This window comes from Haliaeetus leucocephalus, unplaced genomic scaffold (assembly GCF_000737465.1).
Source record: "Haliaeetus leucocephalus isolate CR32 unplaced genomic scaffold, Haliaeetus_leucocephalus-4.0 Scaffold395, whole genome shotgun sequence".
NCBI lineage: Eukaryota > Metazoa > Chordata > Aves > Accipitriformes > Accipitridae > Haliaeetus > Haliaeetus leucocephalus.
Genome location: NW_010972831.1, coordinates 2,390,273 through 2,410,729, shown reverse-complemented (window position 1 = coordinate 2,410,729; position 20,457 = coordinate 2,390,273). Strand labels below are relative to the sequence as shown.

Here is a 20,457-nt window from a genome sequence, read left to right as displayed (position 1 = left end):
TGGAATCAGTTTGCTGCAGAAAACCAAGATCAAAAAAGTCATCTAAGAGAAGGAAAACACCAAAAACACTCAGAAATTTTTGCTACCACAATTAAATTTTACATCCTTTAAAGACGCTCCAACAGTTAAAAGCATCTTATAAATCATGCTCCATTCAAACCTCCCTTACCCTAAACCTTTTAGTAGGTGCCATGTTATATGAAAATTAAAATACAATTACGATAAAAGATCAAGTACATAAGATACCATCATTTTGCTTTTGGGGGGTGTTAGTTGGTTGGTTTTTTTAAAAGCAAATCTAGGTTATCCTTATGGTCACCAGTGCAGAAGCAATTAATTTTTATCTATTGTATTTCAGTATAAACATTAACTGGACACTAGAATTCAAAGGTACTGCCTCTCTTGGGTCAAAATGCAGGTTTTGGTGCTCTTGCAGCAAAGTGAGATTTCATACACTTCTTGGTCCATATCAACAGAATTAAAGAATTAACATGGCTTACAAACATGTCAGTGTTCTACAGATTATGTACTCAGTTCTTTATCTCAAATTGTCTTCTGGAGACCAAGGACTGAGGGACGAAGGTCTAGCAGACCTTCCTGCAGCTGTTTAAGCTTTGCCACCTGTAGCCATCTAGCTCAAGTCAGTCCCAGAGATTACTGCTCAGTAGTTGTGGTGGCAGACAGAGGGTCGAAGGAAGGTTTAGGGACACCTCCTTCACAATACAGAATATAAACCTCAAACTCATTTTCATTGATAGTCTGCACTGAACGGGAGCAGCTGAGACACAAGCACACATTGTACTCTGCTGCCCCAGTTACACTGACAGCCAGCTCCCACAGAAAACCAGGGAAGTCTGCTGGGGGCAGAAATGTCTTAAATTGCTTTAGCAGATCCTCTACAATTTGCAGACCAGAGCTTTACCTAGCCCAAATCAGTCACTTATCTGGAGCGGTACTGGTGACTCTTATACAAGGGACTGCTTTAAAGACAGTTTATATAGGACCATGGAAAAATAGGACCATGGTTCTACCACTGCTACTGTATACTTAACTGCATGAATTGTTTTCATTTCAAAAGCAGAATCTTCTACATCCTCTATTAGCTACTCTGCAGAAGAGTAAGCACTGGATTCAGAATAATGCTTTCCATGAGTGTTTGCGAAGACATACCACATTAATGAAGACAGTGTTAAAGGCAACACTGTGTGGAGTCATGTGCAGTGACTGCACCATTCCCAGCTGACCCAAAATCTGTCTGCTGTCAGAAAAAGTCTAAGCATACTTACATACCCAAAATATATTAACATATAGACCCAACACCCAAAATATATTTCCAAAATTTAAAATTGTAGTCATTTCTGGAGCAATAACACTTCTCAGTGCAAAAAGGCATAAACATCCCTGTTGTTCTGTGAGTAGAAAGCAACAGCTCTGCAAGACTTACCATTTCTCAGATATGTGCCAGCATGCATGAATAAAAAGGTGCAAGAAAGACCAATTTTTTTAATTTCCCCATCTAATCTAAAGGGCTGTAGCCAAAATGCACTGTAATTTTTACAGTTCTCACATTATTAAGTTCAGTAACATGCTATGTATAAGACACTTCCTAAGCCACAGAGTTTGGACTCTGAACAACCTTCCTCACTAAAATATTTTTCAAACAGCGTTATAGGAACCACCATGCCCAAATAATGACCCAGACAGGGTCTGCTGTCTAATTAAAAATCTTGTGCAACAATTATTTTGGCACATAGATGCTCACAAGTGAAGTTTACGAACAAGATAAAAGGGATTTGGTCTTTTTTTTTAATTATTATTTATTTTTTTATTCTTTGGCACCAAGCCTCAGCAATTCAACACACACCCTCAATAAACTTATATGGCTTTTTAGTTTGAGCAACAATAGTTTGGAAAAGAGAGATGTAGATCTTCCTTTACTGAAAGCACAAACAGATTACTAAATTTCTTGCCACAACTTTTTTTTTTTTTAAAAAGGATATTGGTGTTTTTAAATAACAAATTTAAAAACTCATGTTCAAGTTAATGCTCCTTTAAATGATTATAAGCAGTTTGGCTTTCTTCTTTCAGCGCCTGGGAAAGCCAAGTCTACTGAAGGTTAACTACCACATTTCCAGTCATCTTTAACTACGTCCGCTAATTGCGAAAGAATGACTAAAGACACAGAAGCAAAGGCAAGCTGTCTCTTCCCATATGGTATGTCCTAAAATCAGAGGCCTCTAATGTGAACCCATTTCTCTTCAAATTGGCTTTTTGTACCTAAATGAAAGTCAGATGGCATATTGCAGTCAAACTCAACACTCCCCTAAGGCAGCGGTGCCAGAGAAGACGTTTGCGACTCACCTTCCTAGAGGAGTTGTCGAAGTGCACCCCACAGGCTTTGCAGCTCTGTTCAGAAGCAGTGGGAGACGGGTAGGAGCTGTACCCGGGGTTGGAATAGGCTTGGGCTCTGGCTCCCTGCTGCGGCTGCGGCTGCATCTCTTCGGGTGAGCCATCCAGACAAAACCAATTACAACAGCTTGCCCACATAGTAACTGAAAGCAGAAAAGATACACATTAGTAGTAACATGGGAAACAACGTTAGCTAAAGTGAGAACAAAGCATAAAATGCACATTTAAATTTCCCACCAGCAATTCATTTTTGACAGTGTGTTTGTAAGTTTTGATCTTTCCTCTAACTTACAAGCACATGCAAAATCCACACACCCAGTCCAGCATGGTACGCCTTTGGTGAGAAAGGACAAATAAACTTCAGGATAGTTATTACTGGAATTTCTTAGAGTTAAGAGATTACACAAAAGATAAGATAAATTTTATGTTCCCATTGGCTGAATAAGACTTTGTGATCAAGTCTGCTGTAACAGGCTGTCTCTATTCCATGTAAACCATAATACACTGACTTTGGTTTTTGTGCACTGGGAAAAGCAAACAGAAACTCAAATTATGTCTCATACATTATTTAAATAAAATCAGCAGCAAGATCATAGATAGCTATTCTTCAATTTTATTCTAAATCCCTCTACAGATTTTCAGCTACAGATCTAAAAAGACAAAAGACAAGGAGATAGAGCCACTGATTTAACATATGCCAGTTCTCAACTGAATTTGCAGCATTACAAGGCTAAATCATCACACAGCAAGTAAATGTCAGTAACTTAAGAAAAATCAAATATTAGCTTTTTTTTTTTTGCAAGTCAAATAATGACATAGATAGATGCATATGCACACACTTACCTAAAATCCTTACAGTCCAGTGCAAAATGCACAGTTTTGGAGTCTTCTAAGACCACCCATGCAGAAGTATTCCAGAAACACACTGCTATAAACTTGCTTTTGGGAGTTTACAAAGAAATCTGAATTCATCTGGGCATTCAGTTTCTAGAGCATACACCATGTGTCATCACTTACTGGTAAACAGAATACAAATTGCCTCCTCTGCATTTCTGCATTCACACAGTAGTTCCTGGACTGTGTTTCTTTTATGTCTTAAAAATCAGGTCCATCACTGATAGTGTTCAGCAACTGCTCCATTTTATAAACTTCTGGAAAGAAAACATCTCTCAGCTACACAGCCAATTAATTTCTTTTCCCTCAGTAAGTATTGCCACCGTAAAACTCCAGATTCCCAAGGGAAGGGAGCTGGTATGAGTCCTAAAGGTTATTTGGTATAATATACCAACATAGTTCTGTTGATTTTTTTTTTTAAGCTGTGTTAAGTCTTTTGGGTTGATGTACTGGAATTGAGAAGCTTTTGCAGTTTGGTGGTGTTCCAGTATCTGTAGCTTTAGTGGCATCTTTAATCCTTTCAAAATCTAGCTGAATTTGGCTCGTCAAAGTTACTGCTGTCACTGCAGTGGACATATGCCTTTCAAAATCCACAATGGTGAGCTTACCAATGGACTCTACCCTGCAGGCTCAGCAGATTTTAATGTTTAAGTGAAAATCTACAGATTCATGACATGATAAACAATTCTTAGTTTAACTGATGTGCACAATGCTGTAGTGTAAATTGCACTTAGACTGGCAACTAGATCTTAATAAATACATGGAGAGAGGCATTCCATGAACAAAAATAACATATCATCCATTTGTATTAGCTCTGCACTGCAATCAAAAGACACTAGATATCATACATAAAAGAAACAATTACTCTTTTTCTTTCTGCACATTAATTTTCAAGCTATCAGTCCCCCTCAGAAGTTAACACATCCTTTCTACTGCAAAAATACTGAATTTCTATTTTAAATGATGCTGTTTGGAGGCTTAATTTGTTCCTAGGAATTGCAAATCCAAACAACACAAAAGCTGCACAGTCAAACAAGTATTCACAACCTCCACATCAGTGGAAAACTGCACCCATAGTTAAGTTCCCTTCCTGTTTCAAGGACCCTGCAAACTGAAGGCCACCCACGATAACAGAATACACAAATGCTACTGCCTGCCCCCAAAACTTTGTTTTCCTAAAAAAAGACAGCCCACTAATTCACTCTGGAACATTGCAACATGTCAAACATCGGGAAGAAAAACACAAGGGAGTGCACAAACCAGGATAAAATAAGACAGAACTCAGCATTCAGCTGGAGTTGTAGTTTTGTGTAATTGCCAGAAATGAAAAGATTGACAAAAGGCTCAGATGTTGCTTTAGAAGAACCTTAATCCTGCTCAACTACAAAAGCATGAAGGGAAACGTCCATAAACAACTAATAACCAGGACCATCCTCTGATCTGTAACATTTTTCCAAAGATATCTCCCATCTTTAAGAGAAAGGAGTACATGGAAACACGATAGCCATTCCTACAACACAGGCACACTACTTCAGCTTGTACCAGTGTATGTCAGGTTTTAATTATTTAAGGACCTCTGCATATAGGTGCAAGTTTAAGTTAGGGCTTGTCTACGTGCAGCATTTACATAGACAAAGATGCTTCACTGAAAACCACTTTGTGCTGATGGTTGATAGCCACACAGAAACGGACAGCTCTCACTTCACTATCAGCATTTCAGGAGGCTGGTGGGTTCCTGCTGAGCACATACTTTGCACTGTGAGCTCGCATCCCACGCTTCTTTTGTGCCACTGTCAGCTGTTACACAAAGCGGGATTCTCCTCCAGGCGCACCGAGAGATACCTGCCAGCCAGCAGCCATCGTCTCTCAACACAGCGGACAGGTCAGGGACAGCACCTGGGCAATGCCGCGACCTGCTCCTCTGCATCTTAAGAGTGCTCCAAGGGCAAGAAAAGGAACTCACAAATGTTTCCACCTCTGTCCAGACAGTGGCCATCATGCTCTGCATCTCAGTCAACATCACCCCAACTGATTCTGTAGATATCTACCACCATTTCCAAATTCCCAGCAGACCATAATGGCTGAAAAACACGAATTACACTGTTGATACCTGGAACATGCAGTGGATGCTACATGGGAACTTAAAATGCTGCCACCAGTTAGGCAAAGCTTTGCTAACTGGCAGCTATACTACGAAGCAGATATGACTGAGGCTTAAGATGCTAAAATGTCTCCTTATCTGCCTACAGCTGCACTAAGATGACAACAACAACAACAAGAAACGCAGGTAAGATTGGGCAGCTGCTTCAAGAGGGATTTTTCCTTTGTTCTGTACATCAGACCTGAGGAAGTAAGCACGGCCAGTGGGAGAAGACTGGTAGCGGCCAGCAGAATTTCTCAGTAAAATTTCGGGATGGCAATTTCCTAGGTATCTCTACAATGTTTGCTACAGCCTAATTATTCCCTCATTTATTTTGTTACCCATTCAGAGGTATGCGGTCAGCACCATCCAGAAAGTGGCAATTTCTGTAAGCAACGCTTTGACGGATGGGTTGTTGTTACAGATGTGGCAGAGTTTGATCATCATAACTAGAAAGCACTGCCCTGTGTAAAGCCGGTCAATCCTTTGCAGATGAATGGCTGTTCTATATGCAAGGAGCTCCACAATTACACTGAAGTGACAAATAAATGCCCAGTCAAAAAAATTTACCAGTGGAAAGAGCTACTTCTTTGTTGTGCTCCAGGGCTTGGTAAATACTTACAGTAAATTGACTAATATGAACATGTAGGTTTAGTAAAATTAACACCACCATAGATTTCAGGAATTCTCAAGCAACTTCTTGAATAAAAGATGTTGACTTACTGGCATGACTAACGTTACAGGCATTACTGATACTGGCAGTCTTCATTATTCTTGGACATGATACTTATACTGGCCAATGGGAGCCGCAGAAAATAAGTGTTTTAACTACACAGCTGAGCGTGGTTTTGGGAAACTGAAAGCCCTATGGCCAGCACTCAACAGATTACTTCCTGCAGCGAAAAAGTACCTGCCCTAAATTGTAACTGCATGTTGTGCTTGGGAATATCTGCAAGAGCAAAGGGAGAAGGAGCTTCACCAAGGGTGGAGATGCAAGATCAAACAGTCATCTTGGACCTGCAAACACATCCACCCACATGGCAATCATTACGCTGGGCTTGTTTTTGGGAAGGGGGATTGTTTTATCTTCTTTCTTGAGTCTATTTAAGGAAAAGCCAGAAGAAATCCAATAAATATTCGACGAGGCAGGGAGTTGCTTGCCATGGTCTGTGGGCAAAGCAGTGCTAGCACTCTATCATGCTCTGCTGGACTCCCCTTTTTTTTTTTTTTTTTTTTTCATATGAAGCTGTGAATGCCATGATTCTCTTCACTGATTTTAAACATAAGAGTGAAATTCATTTCACCACCTGTTCATTAACATGTTCTATAAATCACGAGTTTTGTATAAATTTGCAAGCATGATTTAATTCCGGAGGAAATACCAGTGACGTTTCCCTCCCATACACTGTTGAATATAGTATTCATAATGCAAGCCTAGATTTTTATACTTTCCATCTTCATTTAAAAAAAAAAATCTGAACTCAGGTTCTCACTATATATGCAATATTAATGCCATAACCGTGCTGGCTGGAGTATCAGAGATTGCTGTCTACATACAGGATTTATTACACACGCTTTGTGGATTTCTGTCAAAGGATAGGCTTTGGCTCTATAGGAAAATTGTGGTTTATGTTTGAATATAAAATTTCCCTTTATTTTCCTAAGAGTACAAACAATAAGGGACTAGAACAAGTGAAAAAAACAGCTCTCGGAATCATTGAGCTTTCAGCTGTGTATAATAAAGCTCTCAATGACTGTGTCTGGCTTCTCCTTCTCATGACTGCTCAAGAATTTGGGGGCTGGAATGCAGTAGCACCAACAAGACACTTGAGTTAAGGAATCAAAAGGAACTGAGCTCCCACGGGCAGTTGATTTTGTTCCCACACCAGGAGAAGCCACAGCAACAAGTACTACTCCTCCTCCTCCTGAGAGGCCTTCAGCCACTGGAACACCAGGGCTGATGACCCTTGAGGCTACTGCAAATGGAGAAGGGTGCCAAAAAGGGAGGGAGATGCAAGACAAATAGCAGCTTTGCTAGGGCATGCTTTCCTACAATAATGTTTCCTCATTAGCTCTATCAGCTGCCCTCACACCTCCTAACTTAGAGGAAGACTGCTGACCACAATGAGCTGCTTTTCTATTAGCTCCCTGAACCATCAAGCTCCTCTTTCCATCTCATTTATCAAAAGGCCATCCTCCTTGACTACCTCCTTACTACCTTTCAGAACCCCCTCCCAGATTCCCAAACCGTCCTCTCCTGTTTTTCAGCAGTTTCCATGAGATTAATGGAGAGTGTCTCAGTCTTCTCACTCTTTGCTACGTACCAGGGAACTGCCAAACTGCAGAATCCAGTAAGGTGTCTGTGCTTCAAGTACAGGTGCTATACAACAATGCATATCCAACCTGTTATCCATTGTGTGGCCTCCACAACAGCAAAACCACATTCATTCATAAGACACAACTTTCAAGGCAACACACCAAGACTGGGATTAATGCTATTCACAGAAGCAGTAGTTTCTGCCATTTCTAGCAGCCTGAAGATCACCGAAATCTATTCAGAAAGCCAGAACAGGGCACTGTGGCTTTAAAATACCGATGTCTTGCTGAAGTACATTTAAAATTACTACTTTTGCATTATTATTCCATGCTGTATCCCCTGCAAAATTCATCACATCCCACTTTCATGAATGCTGTTTTGCAATGATTTAAGTATTTAATGAGTTAACCATCTTGGTTCCTCATTAATAGCATTGTACAGTTGCTCATTGTTACAATTTACTTTTTTCTGTTTTTTCAGTAAACCCACACTGATAAGAAATGCCTTGCTAAAATTAGTTTCACTAACAACCTACCACTTACAAACTGAATTCACAGCTTGCTTGGTCAAAAATTAGTATTTACTTGGTAACAGAGCTATCAAATAATCTACTCAAATGACATGCATGAAATATTATTTTTATCAGCCTGTGTCACAGGCACACAGACCTGAATTATGATAAATGGGAGCAACCATATGTTGGGACAGGTGGAAAAGTCAGCAAATTAGCCATTCGCAGGAGGCACAAGGGAAGAAGGCAGGTTGCCAGTCTGAGCATGACATTTGCAAAGGTGGTGTCTTAACCTGTACAAAGCATGAGAAAATGAAGACTGGGGACCAGCCCTGGCTACCTATCACAAAGCATGTAAATCTAATTTGCCAGATACAACAATTGGATTGAGCACATAATATTTTTACCTAGGGATAGGAAAAAAAATGTGTTTATGAGTAAAGGTACTAGTTCACGTGTGCCCAAGGTGACAGCATGCACATCTGGAAAAAAATACGTAAATAAGTATCAGCACTGTATCATGGCTAGAAACCTGAGTGTTCAGAGGGAAGAGACTGAAATTTTGGTATGGAGGGAGGAGACATTTTTCCATTTTTTTCTGTGCTTTCAAAATGTCTAGAGCCATTTCACATCTTAATCATCTAAGTATGCAACACCAATAATCTTTACAAAGACAAATACATGATTGCTCACCAGTCTGATCAGCAACTTTGATGTCAATCTAAAATTTTTCAGGGAAAAAACTGGCCAGCTATGAAGGCAGAGGACAAAGTATTCAGGTCAATCTGCACCGAGCATATATAGAACTGGGTGTCCAGGTTAGTTTCTGTGGCGTCTTGGTCAGGCTTCTGTGCATCCAAGAGTGCCTATGCTGTCGGGCACATCAAGGCTAGCGGTTGTACTGGAACAGCGTCTGCATACTCACGTCCACTGGCTGCTTTCGATGGACAGAACAGGCTGATATTGGCACCCCATGCCCGTACGCTGTCTAGACCTTCCCTGTCAGATATGGACAGTACATGGCTGCTAGTTCAGCCTGTGCCTCCTGGTAACCATCTTCAGACCCTCTTTACTACAGCATGACACAGCTGCATCTGTGCTCCTCCACCTCGGAGATGCCTTCAAAAGCCTCTACGTGCGAGTGCCAGGCGTCTTAGAAGGCAGGAGATGCAGCACATCCCAACACGACCAGCCAGGAGCCAGAGCGCAGCACACAACTGGATTCAACAGCATGCGCGCTTACTAGGTGCGCTGCTTCACCGAGGGCACGAGCCCAAAGGAAGAGAATTTGGCTGCACACCAGCATTTTAATCAAGGAAGTGACATCTATTTACCACAGAGCAGAAAGTAAACAGTGTAGCCCATTGGGGCAGGGTGCAAAGCAGCGCAGGAAAAAGCTGAAATGGGGCTGCAGTAGTTCAGCACAGAGACAGCCAACTTCACTGAAATGCTATTGCCTTAAATTATTGCTGATTCCAAGAGAAGTACCAAAAGTAACTTCCTGGTTACATGGTACAGAGGAAACCATCATGTAGACAAAGATCCTTTTATACTGCTATAACCTGGTTTACATTGGAGTAAATAATTTGCAAGGTAAGCCCTTAGAAAATTTGCTTAAATGAGAGGAAAATTAAGAATTAGAGTTCTCAAATACATGAAAAAAATACAGTAGGTATTCTAAGAACATTTTGCAGTTTTATCCATGTTTATCAGCAAGCTCTGTTACAAGTAATTTGATTTGCAGGCTTACTCTCAGCAACACTTGCTGATGTTCTGTTTGTTAGATTTACAGATAGATCTTCAATGAAAGCGCCTCTGCCCATCAGCAAATCCCACCAATAGTGTTACGAGCACAAAGGATCTAAGCTTCAAGCACCTCTTTGAAACCAGAGTGCTGCAATTTTCATTTTAAGATCGAGAAAATGCTTTTAGAAAGCTGTGTGATTTATAGAGCATTGCACGGGAAGCTAATTCCAAAGGCAGAAACAGAAACCCTCTCACTTGACTCTCAGCCTTGCACCTGAATTGCACACTCAACACTCACCCACTTTCTCTCTCCTCTGTAGCACAAGTAAAACCAAACTATTTTTCCCAATTTTAACGTGAGAAGCTTGGAAATCCTGTTTTGTTTTAAAAGGAATTGGGTACCTGGGGCGTGTATTATTTCAATATAAACTGTTTATTTTGACCCAAAACTGCACTTTATATATTGAAAAATATTTAGATAAAAAGTTCTTCTTGCTATTAACTGTAATTAGGTCTCTAGACATCTGCCAAGAGGGAAATTCAACAGCAGCCTTTTTCTTTTGCAAGTCAGTGACATTCTTCCAGCAAGTTAACACAAAACAAAACAACATGATTAATGAAATCACGTGACTAGTTTTAGAAAATTATTTCTCAACCAGTCTATCTTAATTCCTTAGTCCCTACCTCTTCCCAAGTAATGTGCTGTGACCTCAGATAGACTATCTCCCTTCCACCCTCCTGCTATGCTGAAAAACAATTTAAAAAATACAGTGCACTTTTCACACTAGTATGGTATTCATCAGCATGACAAAATTAAGTCAGCTGTAATATATAGCATGAACCAATTCAGAAAGAGAAGAAAGAAAACTCTGGAGAAGCAAGATTCCAGAGTAGTCCACTTTGTTACCACTCCCACCCTCCTAGCATCCTGCGTGGGTATACGTGTGTCTCTATCCTTTGTCCCACAGACAAAAGTGCCACTGAAAGTGGAAGCTCTCTGTCAAAACTTTAGCAATGTCCTAGGAATCCTAGACTATCACATACCATTTCAATCAGTCCTTTTCATTACGAGGAAAAAGGTCAATGCTGGCTTGCGCTCTGAATTTTCTTCTCTGTGCCTTCACATCATCACAAGTCTTCCTTGGATTTAGTTTCAGCTAGCTGGTTTTTTCAAGCAGTGGGTAGCTGCTAAAATTGTAATTGCAATATGGAGCAATAAATTGCTAAATGAAAACCTGAAAATTTAAATAACTCTGTAGCTTCCTTAACCAGCTCTATTTAAAGGAGGTCATCATTCCATACTCTCCAGACTTCATCTCAAAACCCACCTAGACCACTCTTCCATGACAGCCACATGGCAATAGCTGGAGGAGGTTAGCTGGATTTGTGCCCACCTGAAAGCCAGAAATGGTGTCTAAAGGCACAACATAATGCTACAAATACCTCACTCTCTTTGCAAATTCTACATTGCCCAGAAAGAGAAAGTTGCTCAAACTAAGATTCTGCTGTGCTGAAGACTGCTATGAACTAAATGACTTCAGCATTCAGATATTACAAACAGGCAGGAGCAGTTCCACAATTTAACCAGGGACATCAGGGGAACAGCTTTGAATCACCTCAGGTTTCACCACGGAAGAAGGTAACCACTGTTGGATGGCTTTAATGATACTCTTTTCCTAAATGGGCACAATGCAGGGGGCTGGAGAAAAAAAGGGAGGAGAAAGGATGTGAACTTGTATTTTCATCATATCACTGGAGTTCCCACTTCAGATAAAAAGAGATCAAGTTATTTCTGTCAAAATCCTTGGCCCAAGAGGCCTATGATGACAGCTGCACATCTTGTTTCATTGTGACAGAAGGTTTCTCTCCAACTGGATAAATTACATATTCATCAACAGTTCATCTTTGGAATGAAACACAAGCATATGGGGCAGTTGAACAGAGGAGAGAGAGAGGCATTATCCCAGACACAGCTCCACAAACTTAGAAGAACCCTTACCTCCAATCTACAGAGGCAGGGCAGGAACACAGAAAACAGGAGGCATCTCACCACAAATTGCAGTGATGTGCACAGAAACTCCCTATCCCACCTGGTGTACAAGGATTCAGAGAGATGAAGGACTCTAAAGCAGCTGTTCCCGAAATAGAGACAGTTTTAAGTACAATCTTAAGTATTGCAGTGTTATTCATCCAACAGCTGAGCTTGGGTTGGAGGTGGTACAGTATGAGCCAGAATTACAATAAGTTCGTCTAAAATTGGGATTGCAGTTGGCACTAATGCTCTGAAGACTCTGTGCTATCACTCTCTCAGACACCCAGAATTAAGAGTGTTTGCTGATAAACTGCACCAGTTGGAAATCCCATAAATTACTTTTCATGCCAAGCTTCGGGTTCATTTTTAAACAGTAAACTTCTAAATTTTTTTTTTCTCCCCGCCTCCCCCGAAATCAAAAGATAGCCTCAAAATTCTTCACACACAAAGCCTACTCTCCCCCCGCCCTTATTTTGGGAGCTGTTAGTAGAAAATCGACCTAAACCCCATGGAATTCATACATGTGGAAAAGTGCACATGCAGTAAAACTGCACGCAACAAAGATCTGTGCAGACTGGTAGGCACCCTCTAACCTATTTAACTGTAGCCTAAAAAAAGGTTATTTTTATTTGGCTAGACTGAAAAAGATCTGAATGTATATAATTGAGGCACATCATAACAAGTACAAACACTGCAGACTCATTTCATAGCTATGCCTATTCCAAATTAATCCGAATTCAAATCCAAACTAGGTACTGAAATAGAATAAAATGCAACTGCATATTATCTCCTTCGGTAGACGTGTTCAAAGACCAGCACACACGTCACATCTGAAACTCTGTAGAAAGCTCTGTTCTCCCAGACCGCAGAAATACTTACGAGTTTGTCAGCAGTTAAAGAAAGATCCAGGATATTGAATACAGTACTGAAAAGCAAAAAAACTGAATACTAGTTTTGTTACTGAGACAACAAAAGATATTGGAATAAAAAAGTCAGTTTATTTATGGCTTAGTGACCTCATCTGTGGATAAAGAAAAATACCCCACTCTCATTTGAAGTAAGTTAGTAAAGGTGAAATTGCACTCTTAAACCATTTCCATAAATATTAACTATTATTTTTGTGCCAATTTCTATTTAGCACTGAATCATTTGAAATTCAAAATTGCTTATGTGCAGCCCTGGATAAGAGCTTGAAAACTGAGGGAAAGTTCAAGCCTTACCATCCAGTGTCTGTCAGTAGGACTAGCATGAACTACTTATAACATTTGTGGGACAGATGTTGTGAAAAAGTCGATTTCCAACCATCCACAGTGTTTGTTTCTAGAGCTGAAAAATTCTAATTTGGTTTACCACTGCCCTTGTTCAATTGCCATGCCTCTCTTCTTGCAGCCTCAATCTCTGCAGAACATTAAGGACTAGTAAACCCCAAACAATGCAAACTGTAATCTGGGCTTTATTCAAACTGAAACACGAACAAACCCAATAGCCATCTTATCCTGTATTTTTGGTTACTGAGTTGAAGGGTAACATCCCTAGGAGATTCTGCAAGAGCTCACACAGGAGCATATATTATGGCAGAACATTAAAATTCTTTGTCAAGCACTTTAAGCACCTGTGTGAACTGCCAACAGAGGCAGAACAGGGCATCGTTCAAAGGCACAGCTCACCTAAAAACTGCTGCAATTTATGTTGTTCAAAGCAGAAAGCGAGAACTGCTGAACATGGAATCATTGTTGGATCCAAACTGTATAAAATATATTTTTTTAACAAGACTGAGAGAATACTAGGTAACGAAAGCTTCAAACAGCCTTTAAGGACCTGCATCTTCTGGAGTCCCTATCTTTGTCATGAAGAGGAAACTTCCCATATATGGCCCAAGCCGACAAGCAGACTTAGGGTCACATTTCAGTTCATGGCTTTTGGCAAGCCCAAGCATTCAGACATCATGAGTCAGTGCTCCAGAAATCATTGGGTTTTATAAACTAATAAATCTATTTTATTTTGTTTAATTTGCCTTGGGTTTGTTGGGGTTTTTATCTCAACCTTTGCAGTACACAGGCATCATCACATTTCATTTTGCTTCTCTGTAACTGGGAGGAGCACTTCTTTCCATTCTGGGTTTGTTTGCTTTGTAAAATGACAGACAAGATTTTTGTATTAGATTAAATCCTGGTGTTGGGGCATTAAGAAAATAAACATATCGACCATCATGGAAGCTGGGAACAGATACTATGCTGTCTTGCACTTTCACACAGCCCTTTAACAACAAACACTAACTTTTTAAATAAAACCTCAAAACATCTTCACTTCTGTTCTTAGATCCCAAACAAATAAGAATTTATCTGGCATTTCAGCACAAGCAGACATGACTTTGCTGCTAAGAAGCTCCCTGCAACACAATCTTTTCCACCACTAACCTGATAATAGCAACATGAACTTTCCTCCATTTTGAGTTCTACTGTTTTCAGCTCAATAGTTCAGCAGAAACTGCCCCATTTTTGATTACACACACAAAATCACATACCAGTTATTCCTATTTAAAAAAAAAAAAAAAAAAAAAAAAAAAAGACCTGAAGTTCAACAAATTCCATCGGGTAATTATTTTCAGATTAATAATGGGATAAATAATATGGGACAATTGGGGCTGAAGATTTTTGGTTTCAGTTTCTAGCTCTGTTACAGATACTCTGTGCATCTAGGCCACTTCAATTCTCTGTGCCTCAGTTTTCCATAAGTAAAATACAGATAATACCTCATCAGGGAATGGAATCAAGTTAATATTTCATTTCTTTAAGGCAGTACTGTATTCACAATGGAATTAAATACTTTCAGAGAACTATCACAGCTCACAGAAGTGAGGCACTTCTGGGAAGAAAGAGTTATAGTGAACAACCTCCTTGCATTTCTGCAGAGCATCCTAACAATTTCACATTAGAACAACACACATAAATATATATAAAAAAAAAAGGACCAGACAAGATGATTTTGAGTTCAACTTCGTTTCACACAAGTGCAAAAGACAATGCAAGTACAGTTAGTTTTTTGCTCTTTTTTTGTTGGGGTTGGTTTAACTCTTTATCAGTTCACAGTGCAAATTACAGTAACATGCAGAATAGAATATTGCTCAAAAAGTTTGTTTTTACTTAATGAGGCATTTTAACAAAAAAAAAAAAGCGTCACTGACAAATCTGGCCTTGTCAAAAAATAAAAAAAAAAAAAAAAGACAGACATTCTTGGTACTTGAGACAAGAATAACGTCTGAAGGAGGCAGCACACTATCAAATTGCTGTTTAGAAAAACATCTAGGATTTTAGATTTCAAATCTTTTGTCAATGTTGTAAAAATTCCTTTTAATTTAAAAGTTCAGAAGGTTCCATAAATATTTTTAGACTGTTTCCTCCATAATAAAGGATTAAAACTGATCAGGCAAGTATACAGTAGACAGTAATAGTTTATATCCTTTTCTTCACATTTGTTTCTATTAGGGGAATTTTTAGGAAATACTACCACTTATTACAGATTTAATTTCAAGCTTGCATCTGTTATTCCAGGCAGAGCAATAAAAGCCTTAGTTTGTATTATTAAGAGTCACATCCAGAAGTAAAAAAAACAAGCTTAGGCCTCCATAATAATATCTTACCAAGTTACTTAGGTTTTGAGCAGAACACCACTTGCAAAACATTGACGCAGAGACAGGACTCATTCCAAGAACGATCATCTTACTTCACTTAGACAAAGTAAAGCCTTTCATGAATTAGGCTTGGGTTTGGCCTGCATTCTCTTCTATGAAAAGGCTTCATTATATGCAGTTGAACACATTGTTTGAAAATGTGATACAAATGGCATTTAATGCAGCAAAAGGTGAGCAAACTAAAATGGTAAAACTGTATTAAACGTGCTATATGTTATCTCCAAAATACACACATTTTGAGAATCTTTAAATAGGTTTTCACCCACAGAAGAGTTCAGAGATGGTATCAGCACCACTCACAACTATTAGATAAAGCTATTTGCAGATTGAAGATGTCTCTGAAGGCAGACATTGGCAGATAAAAAGAAATGCTGCAAGTACTTTGTTTTTAAGTGCATTATTTTGCTATATACAAATAGTCATTTACTGGTGCTTTGAATTCCAACTGCATTCTCTATGCACATTTTGTAGGCATTGCAATTCACTTCTGAAGCTCCAGCAGCAAGCTAAACAACATATTTCAATTCTTTTCAGGAATTTCTTACTTCACTCAGAATGACATTCTTGATCTAGTTATTTCCATTGCAAAAAACAGTCTGTGATCTGTCTTCAAGTCAGAGAAGCAAGTAGCAAGAAGTATAAATAACAGCAGGAATAGAAAGAACAAGAAGTTTGTCAAAAAGAAGGCTGAGGTTTGGGGCTTTATTTTTATTAAATACCTGCATCAACTCCCTCTTGCTTCTCTTCTGCATAAGAGACAAGTTCTTACTCCTTCTACCCGAGAGCCCTTTGCACAAAAAGATGCACAATGACAGACTAGATGTGACTAAACAAACAAGGAAATACATGATCCTGTGCAACAACTGATAAGCCCTTCAATCCGAGAAACATAAGGTACGGATTATGCAAGTATCAGCCTCTGACTGGAAGAAACCTGCATTCTGAGCTCTAAGAGTCTCTATATAAACAGCAGCTTCAATTTCTACTTTTTTGATTATACAGTCAAAAGGGACTTTGAAATCTACACTTTATTTGGAATCTGAAAAATAAACTGTTTCCAAACTATTTTGTAATGCTTGTGTAATGGCCTCAAGACAGCCAGTAATTTAGACAGCTGTGCAACTAGCCACAGAAGCTGCATTTTTGAAATCGCCCTTCTTTGGAACAATTGAAACTTTCTCCAGGACAAAGTCTGCACACAGAGAGCAGTGTTTCCCTGCAAGCATGTAACAGTTTCATTATTGTTTAACTACCAAAAACCAGCTCCAACAATCTATCAAGCTTGACATTTTATCCGTCTCTGCTGCTAGCCCAGAATACAGGGCACATATAGGAAGAGGTTCAAGGATTCAGTAAGTTATTTTGTTAATCTAAACAGATAAACATTTCCCTTCTTTTAACGATTAATTTGTCATTTTTAAAACCTGTTGAGGAAACCATGGGCCTGTTTGTCCTCCAGGTTATTAAATCCAAGTATCTATAAGGAAACCTATTCTACCAGATGAATAAAAGCTCCATTTTAAGATATGTATAACACAAATTCAAAGGCAATCCTATAGAGAAGGGATTCCTAACTGCAACAGAGCAGCAGTACCAGTTGCGGTTCCAGCCCAGCTATTCTAACACCATAATACAGCAGAGTATTAACTTGCTGCTCACTGACCCTCCCTTCCCGGGAACGCCACTGCTCAGCAGTTTTCCAAATAACTGTGGCTCAGGCAAAGTCCTAAGAAGCACCAACATGTTCATGGAAGAAAACTTATCAATGCATGACGCAACCTCACAGAGCATGTCCTCAAACACAACACTGGAAAACTTACTCATCTGAGCGATTCTAACAAAGTAGCTGGGTGAATGAAACGTGGAAGTCATTCACTGATGCCAGTAGCAATTGCTTTCTGAGCAAGGTATTTTGACATCAACAAAAAGTGGCGTCATATCAGTTTCAGTCTGGACTTCCACAGGATGCAATATTATGGTTTCTGACTCATTCGGGGAGCAAGCCAAACCAATATAAGGTCATGTACATAGTAAGTGGCATTGATTCAATGATGCTGCTTGTGACACTGCAATTTGAAATTATCCATGTGTATATATAGAATATATAATGCCCAAAGGAACTGTCCTTCTGCAGTAGAAGTTACTATGCAACAAGCTACTCCCAAAGGAGACTATTTTAAATTTGCCTGTTTAAAATCTCCCTTAACATCAGTCTAGAGGCTAAACGAAAAGATTCAAAGCATATGCTGCTTAACTATATTCTTATAAGCATATCCCACAACCTTCTGAATATAAATAAAAAGGTGGCAGCATAAAAAAAAAGCTGATGTTAAATTAATATTTTAGTCTACACTGAAATACAATGTGGAAATTCCTACTCCAAGAGTATTTGGCAGAGAAGCCAGAGGGCATTAGAGAAAGAAGCCTAATTAATATATTGGAGTAAAGGGAAAACCTCAAGAGCAATTAACATGAAGAATTTGTCAATTTTACAGACACTGAGAAGAATAAACAGTGTCTCAGAAAATAACAATTCTTTTTAAGGAAAGTCCCTTATGGGAACATAAATTAAAAAAGGGCTTTCAGAGGTTAGAATAAGCCATCTCTCAGTTCTGAGGAAACTGGCTGAGAAGAAGGGAGAAACTAATACAAAATTTGAATTCTTGATCTGACAGTCATACTCTGTTTCTTAAAGAAAATAGTAATTTTTCAACCTTGCAATGCTCTTTGAAGACTGAATAATTGACTTTGGAGGGACATACCATCAGGTGGTCAGAAGACTTGGCATGCAGACAAGTTCTGTTTCTGACATCAATTCAGCAGTGATGCGATTCTCCCCACCTGTGAAACAGAGATTACACTTACTCATCCCTGCAAAGTGTTCCATGCTCCCTGAATGCCAGTTGGTGGAAGTTCAAAGTACTAATTTCTGGCTTCTTGTAATGACAGACCCTGGGAAGTGGAGGAAAACAAGCTTGATATGGGGAGACACGGATAGGTACTATCAAGACTAATGACTGGAATTACTTTGGGGAGCAGGAGACTGGCTGGGGTTTCGCAATGGAAGCAGGCAATCAGGGGAGGGCTGGAGAAACATTTGCACCACATGAATACATTTAAGTGCAGAGCACAAAGCACAGGCAGATAAAGAGCAGCGTCATCGCAGCAGCGCAGACCTTACCATGGCATTGACTGTAACACTTCTCTGAGAAATTAGATCAATACTCAAGGATTTAACCCACACCAGACTGCTAGCAATATTCAGGTAATTGAAAGCCATGCTATGCTTGTAGTCAGAGCTCAGACTATAGAGAAGAACTGAGTTCCCTCAGTTTTTACTACTGCATAGCAGTAGGTCCTCTTTCCCTGGTCAGCAGCAGTTCACATGCAGTTGTGTCCAAAAAAGGGACGCATGCACACGATTATCTGCATCTCACATTATCCTTCTGCCTGCAAAGTGCTTTTATTAAGCACCAAATACTTGGTTCAACGTACTTTCTAATTTCTGATCTTTGGATCAGGCTCTATATCCCTCATGACTGGTCAAAGGCTTTAGAGAAGAGACGCTCTGAGATATCCTATGTACACATGAAAATGCACTGTTCCTATAAGGGATGGGAAGATAGCCTAAACCTAATTAAACACAATTTTTCCTACATGTTTGACAGTGAAACCAACACGCAGTAGATGAGGACAGCATTTTACCTGGCTAGACGTGAGGACGCAAAGCTGCACTACTGGGTCACACACACAGCCTGTCTAGCTCTACAGCCTGCCTCCACCACACATTTAGGTGAGTCAGAGGCAGGCACACAGATACAACACCACAGCAGATGACTACGTGAAAATCTGCTTCCACCCTTCCACCATGCAAAAGCTGGTTCAAAGTCTAAAGCACAAGTTTTAATAACCCTTTTATATATAGCACCGGCAATGCCACTCAAATCACGCTCTAGCCTGATTGAAGAGTTTACAATTTCTCTAAGTTGTTATAAACAAACTGTGGTACAAAGTTGCATGCAACAAGTGAAAACTACACAATTAAAAACAACAAACAACACAAAACCATACTGAAGTCAACCACAATAAAGAGAAAACTGAAGGCCTGGAGAAAAGAAGATAGATTTGGGTCATAAACTCAACTAGTGACCATCAACCCCAAAATATAATTCATATATATTTCCTTTATACTCTCACTGCAGAGTATTACACTCAGCTCTCATTTTAAGTTGAATCCTAAGAGCCCAATCACATGTACCTGCCAATGAGAAAGACTAACCCTGACTGAAAGTCAGCCTACTTTTTCTACCCTACAATTAAACACAATACTTAAATGATGTCTTTAAAACTAATCCAATTCAGCAAAAAATTGAGCAATTAAGCATTAACCCATGAACACCAATGTCAAGGCAATCAGCTTTTAATTAAAAGTTCAGTTGCTACCAGCTGAGTGATATGCAAACACAGTGCTGCAGCCAGGTAACTCTGCACCAGGATTCACACAAGCAGAGAGAATTGCCCATAACAGAAAACATGACAATAGCCAAAGTAAATTGTTTTGTTTCATTAGTCCCACTTGTTCTACCAAAAGCAATAAAGTTTACAAAGAATGAATACAAGATCCCCCTCCCCGTCACTGTGAACGCAAAACATATTAAGGAGATAACAGTATTTGACAGCTGGCAGTAGTTAAATGCAAGGATCTGGAATTCATAAG

At 39.5% G+C, this 20,457-nt stretch overlaps 1 protein-coding gene across 2 annotated transcripts in view; it reads right to left on the bottom strand.

Moving 5' to 3' along the window:
* Window positions 1–18,582, bottom strand: part of RFFL (ring finger and FYVE-like domain containing E3 ubiquitin protein ligase) — a 28,168-nt gene extending 9,586 nt beyond the window's left edge. The window contains exons 1-2 of one of the 2 annotated variants that reach the window (XM_010573563.1): window positions 18,503–18,582; window positions 2,362–2,552 (exon numbers count right to left, since the gene is read on the bottom strand). In XM_010573563.1, coding sequence (XP_010571865.1) covers window positions 2,362–2,547 — 186 coding nt within the window. In that variant the 5' untranslated portion in view covers window positions 2,548–2,552; window positions 18,503–18,582. Of the gene's footprint in view, window positions 1–2,361; window positions 2,614–18,502 lie in introns of those variants that run through there. The other variant, XM_010573564.1, reaches the window with a different exon arrangement.
* Window positions 18,583–20,457: the final 1,875 nt, after the last annotated feature.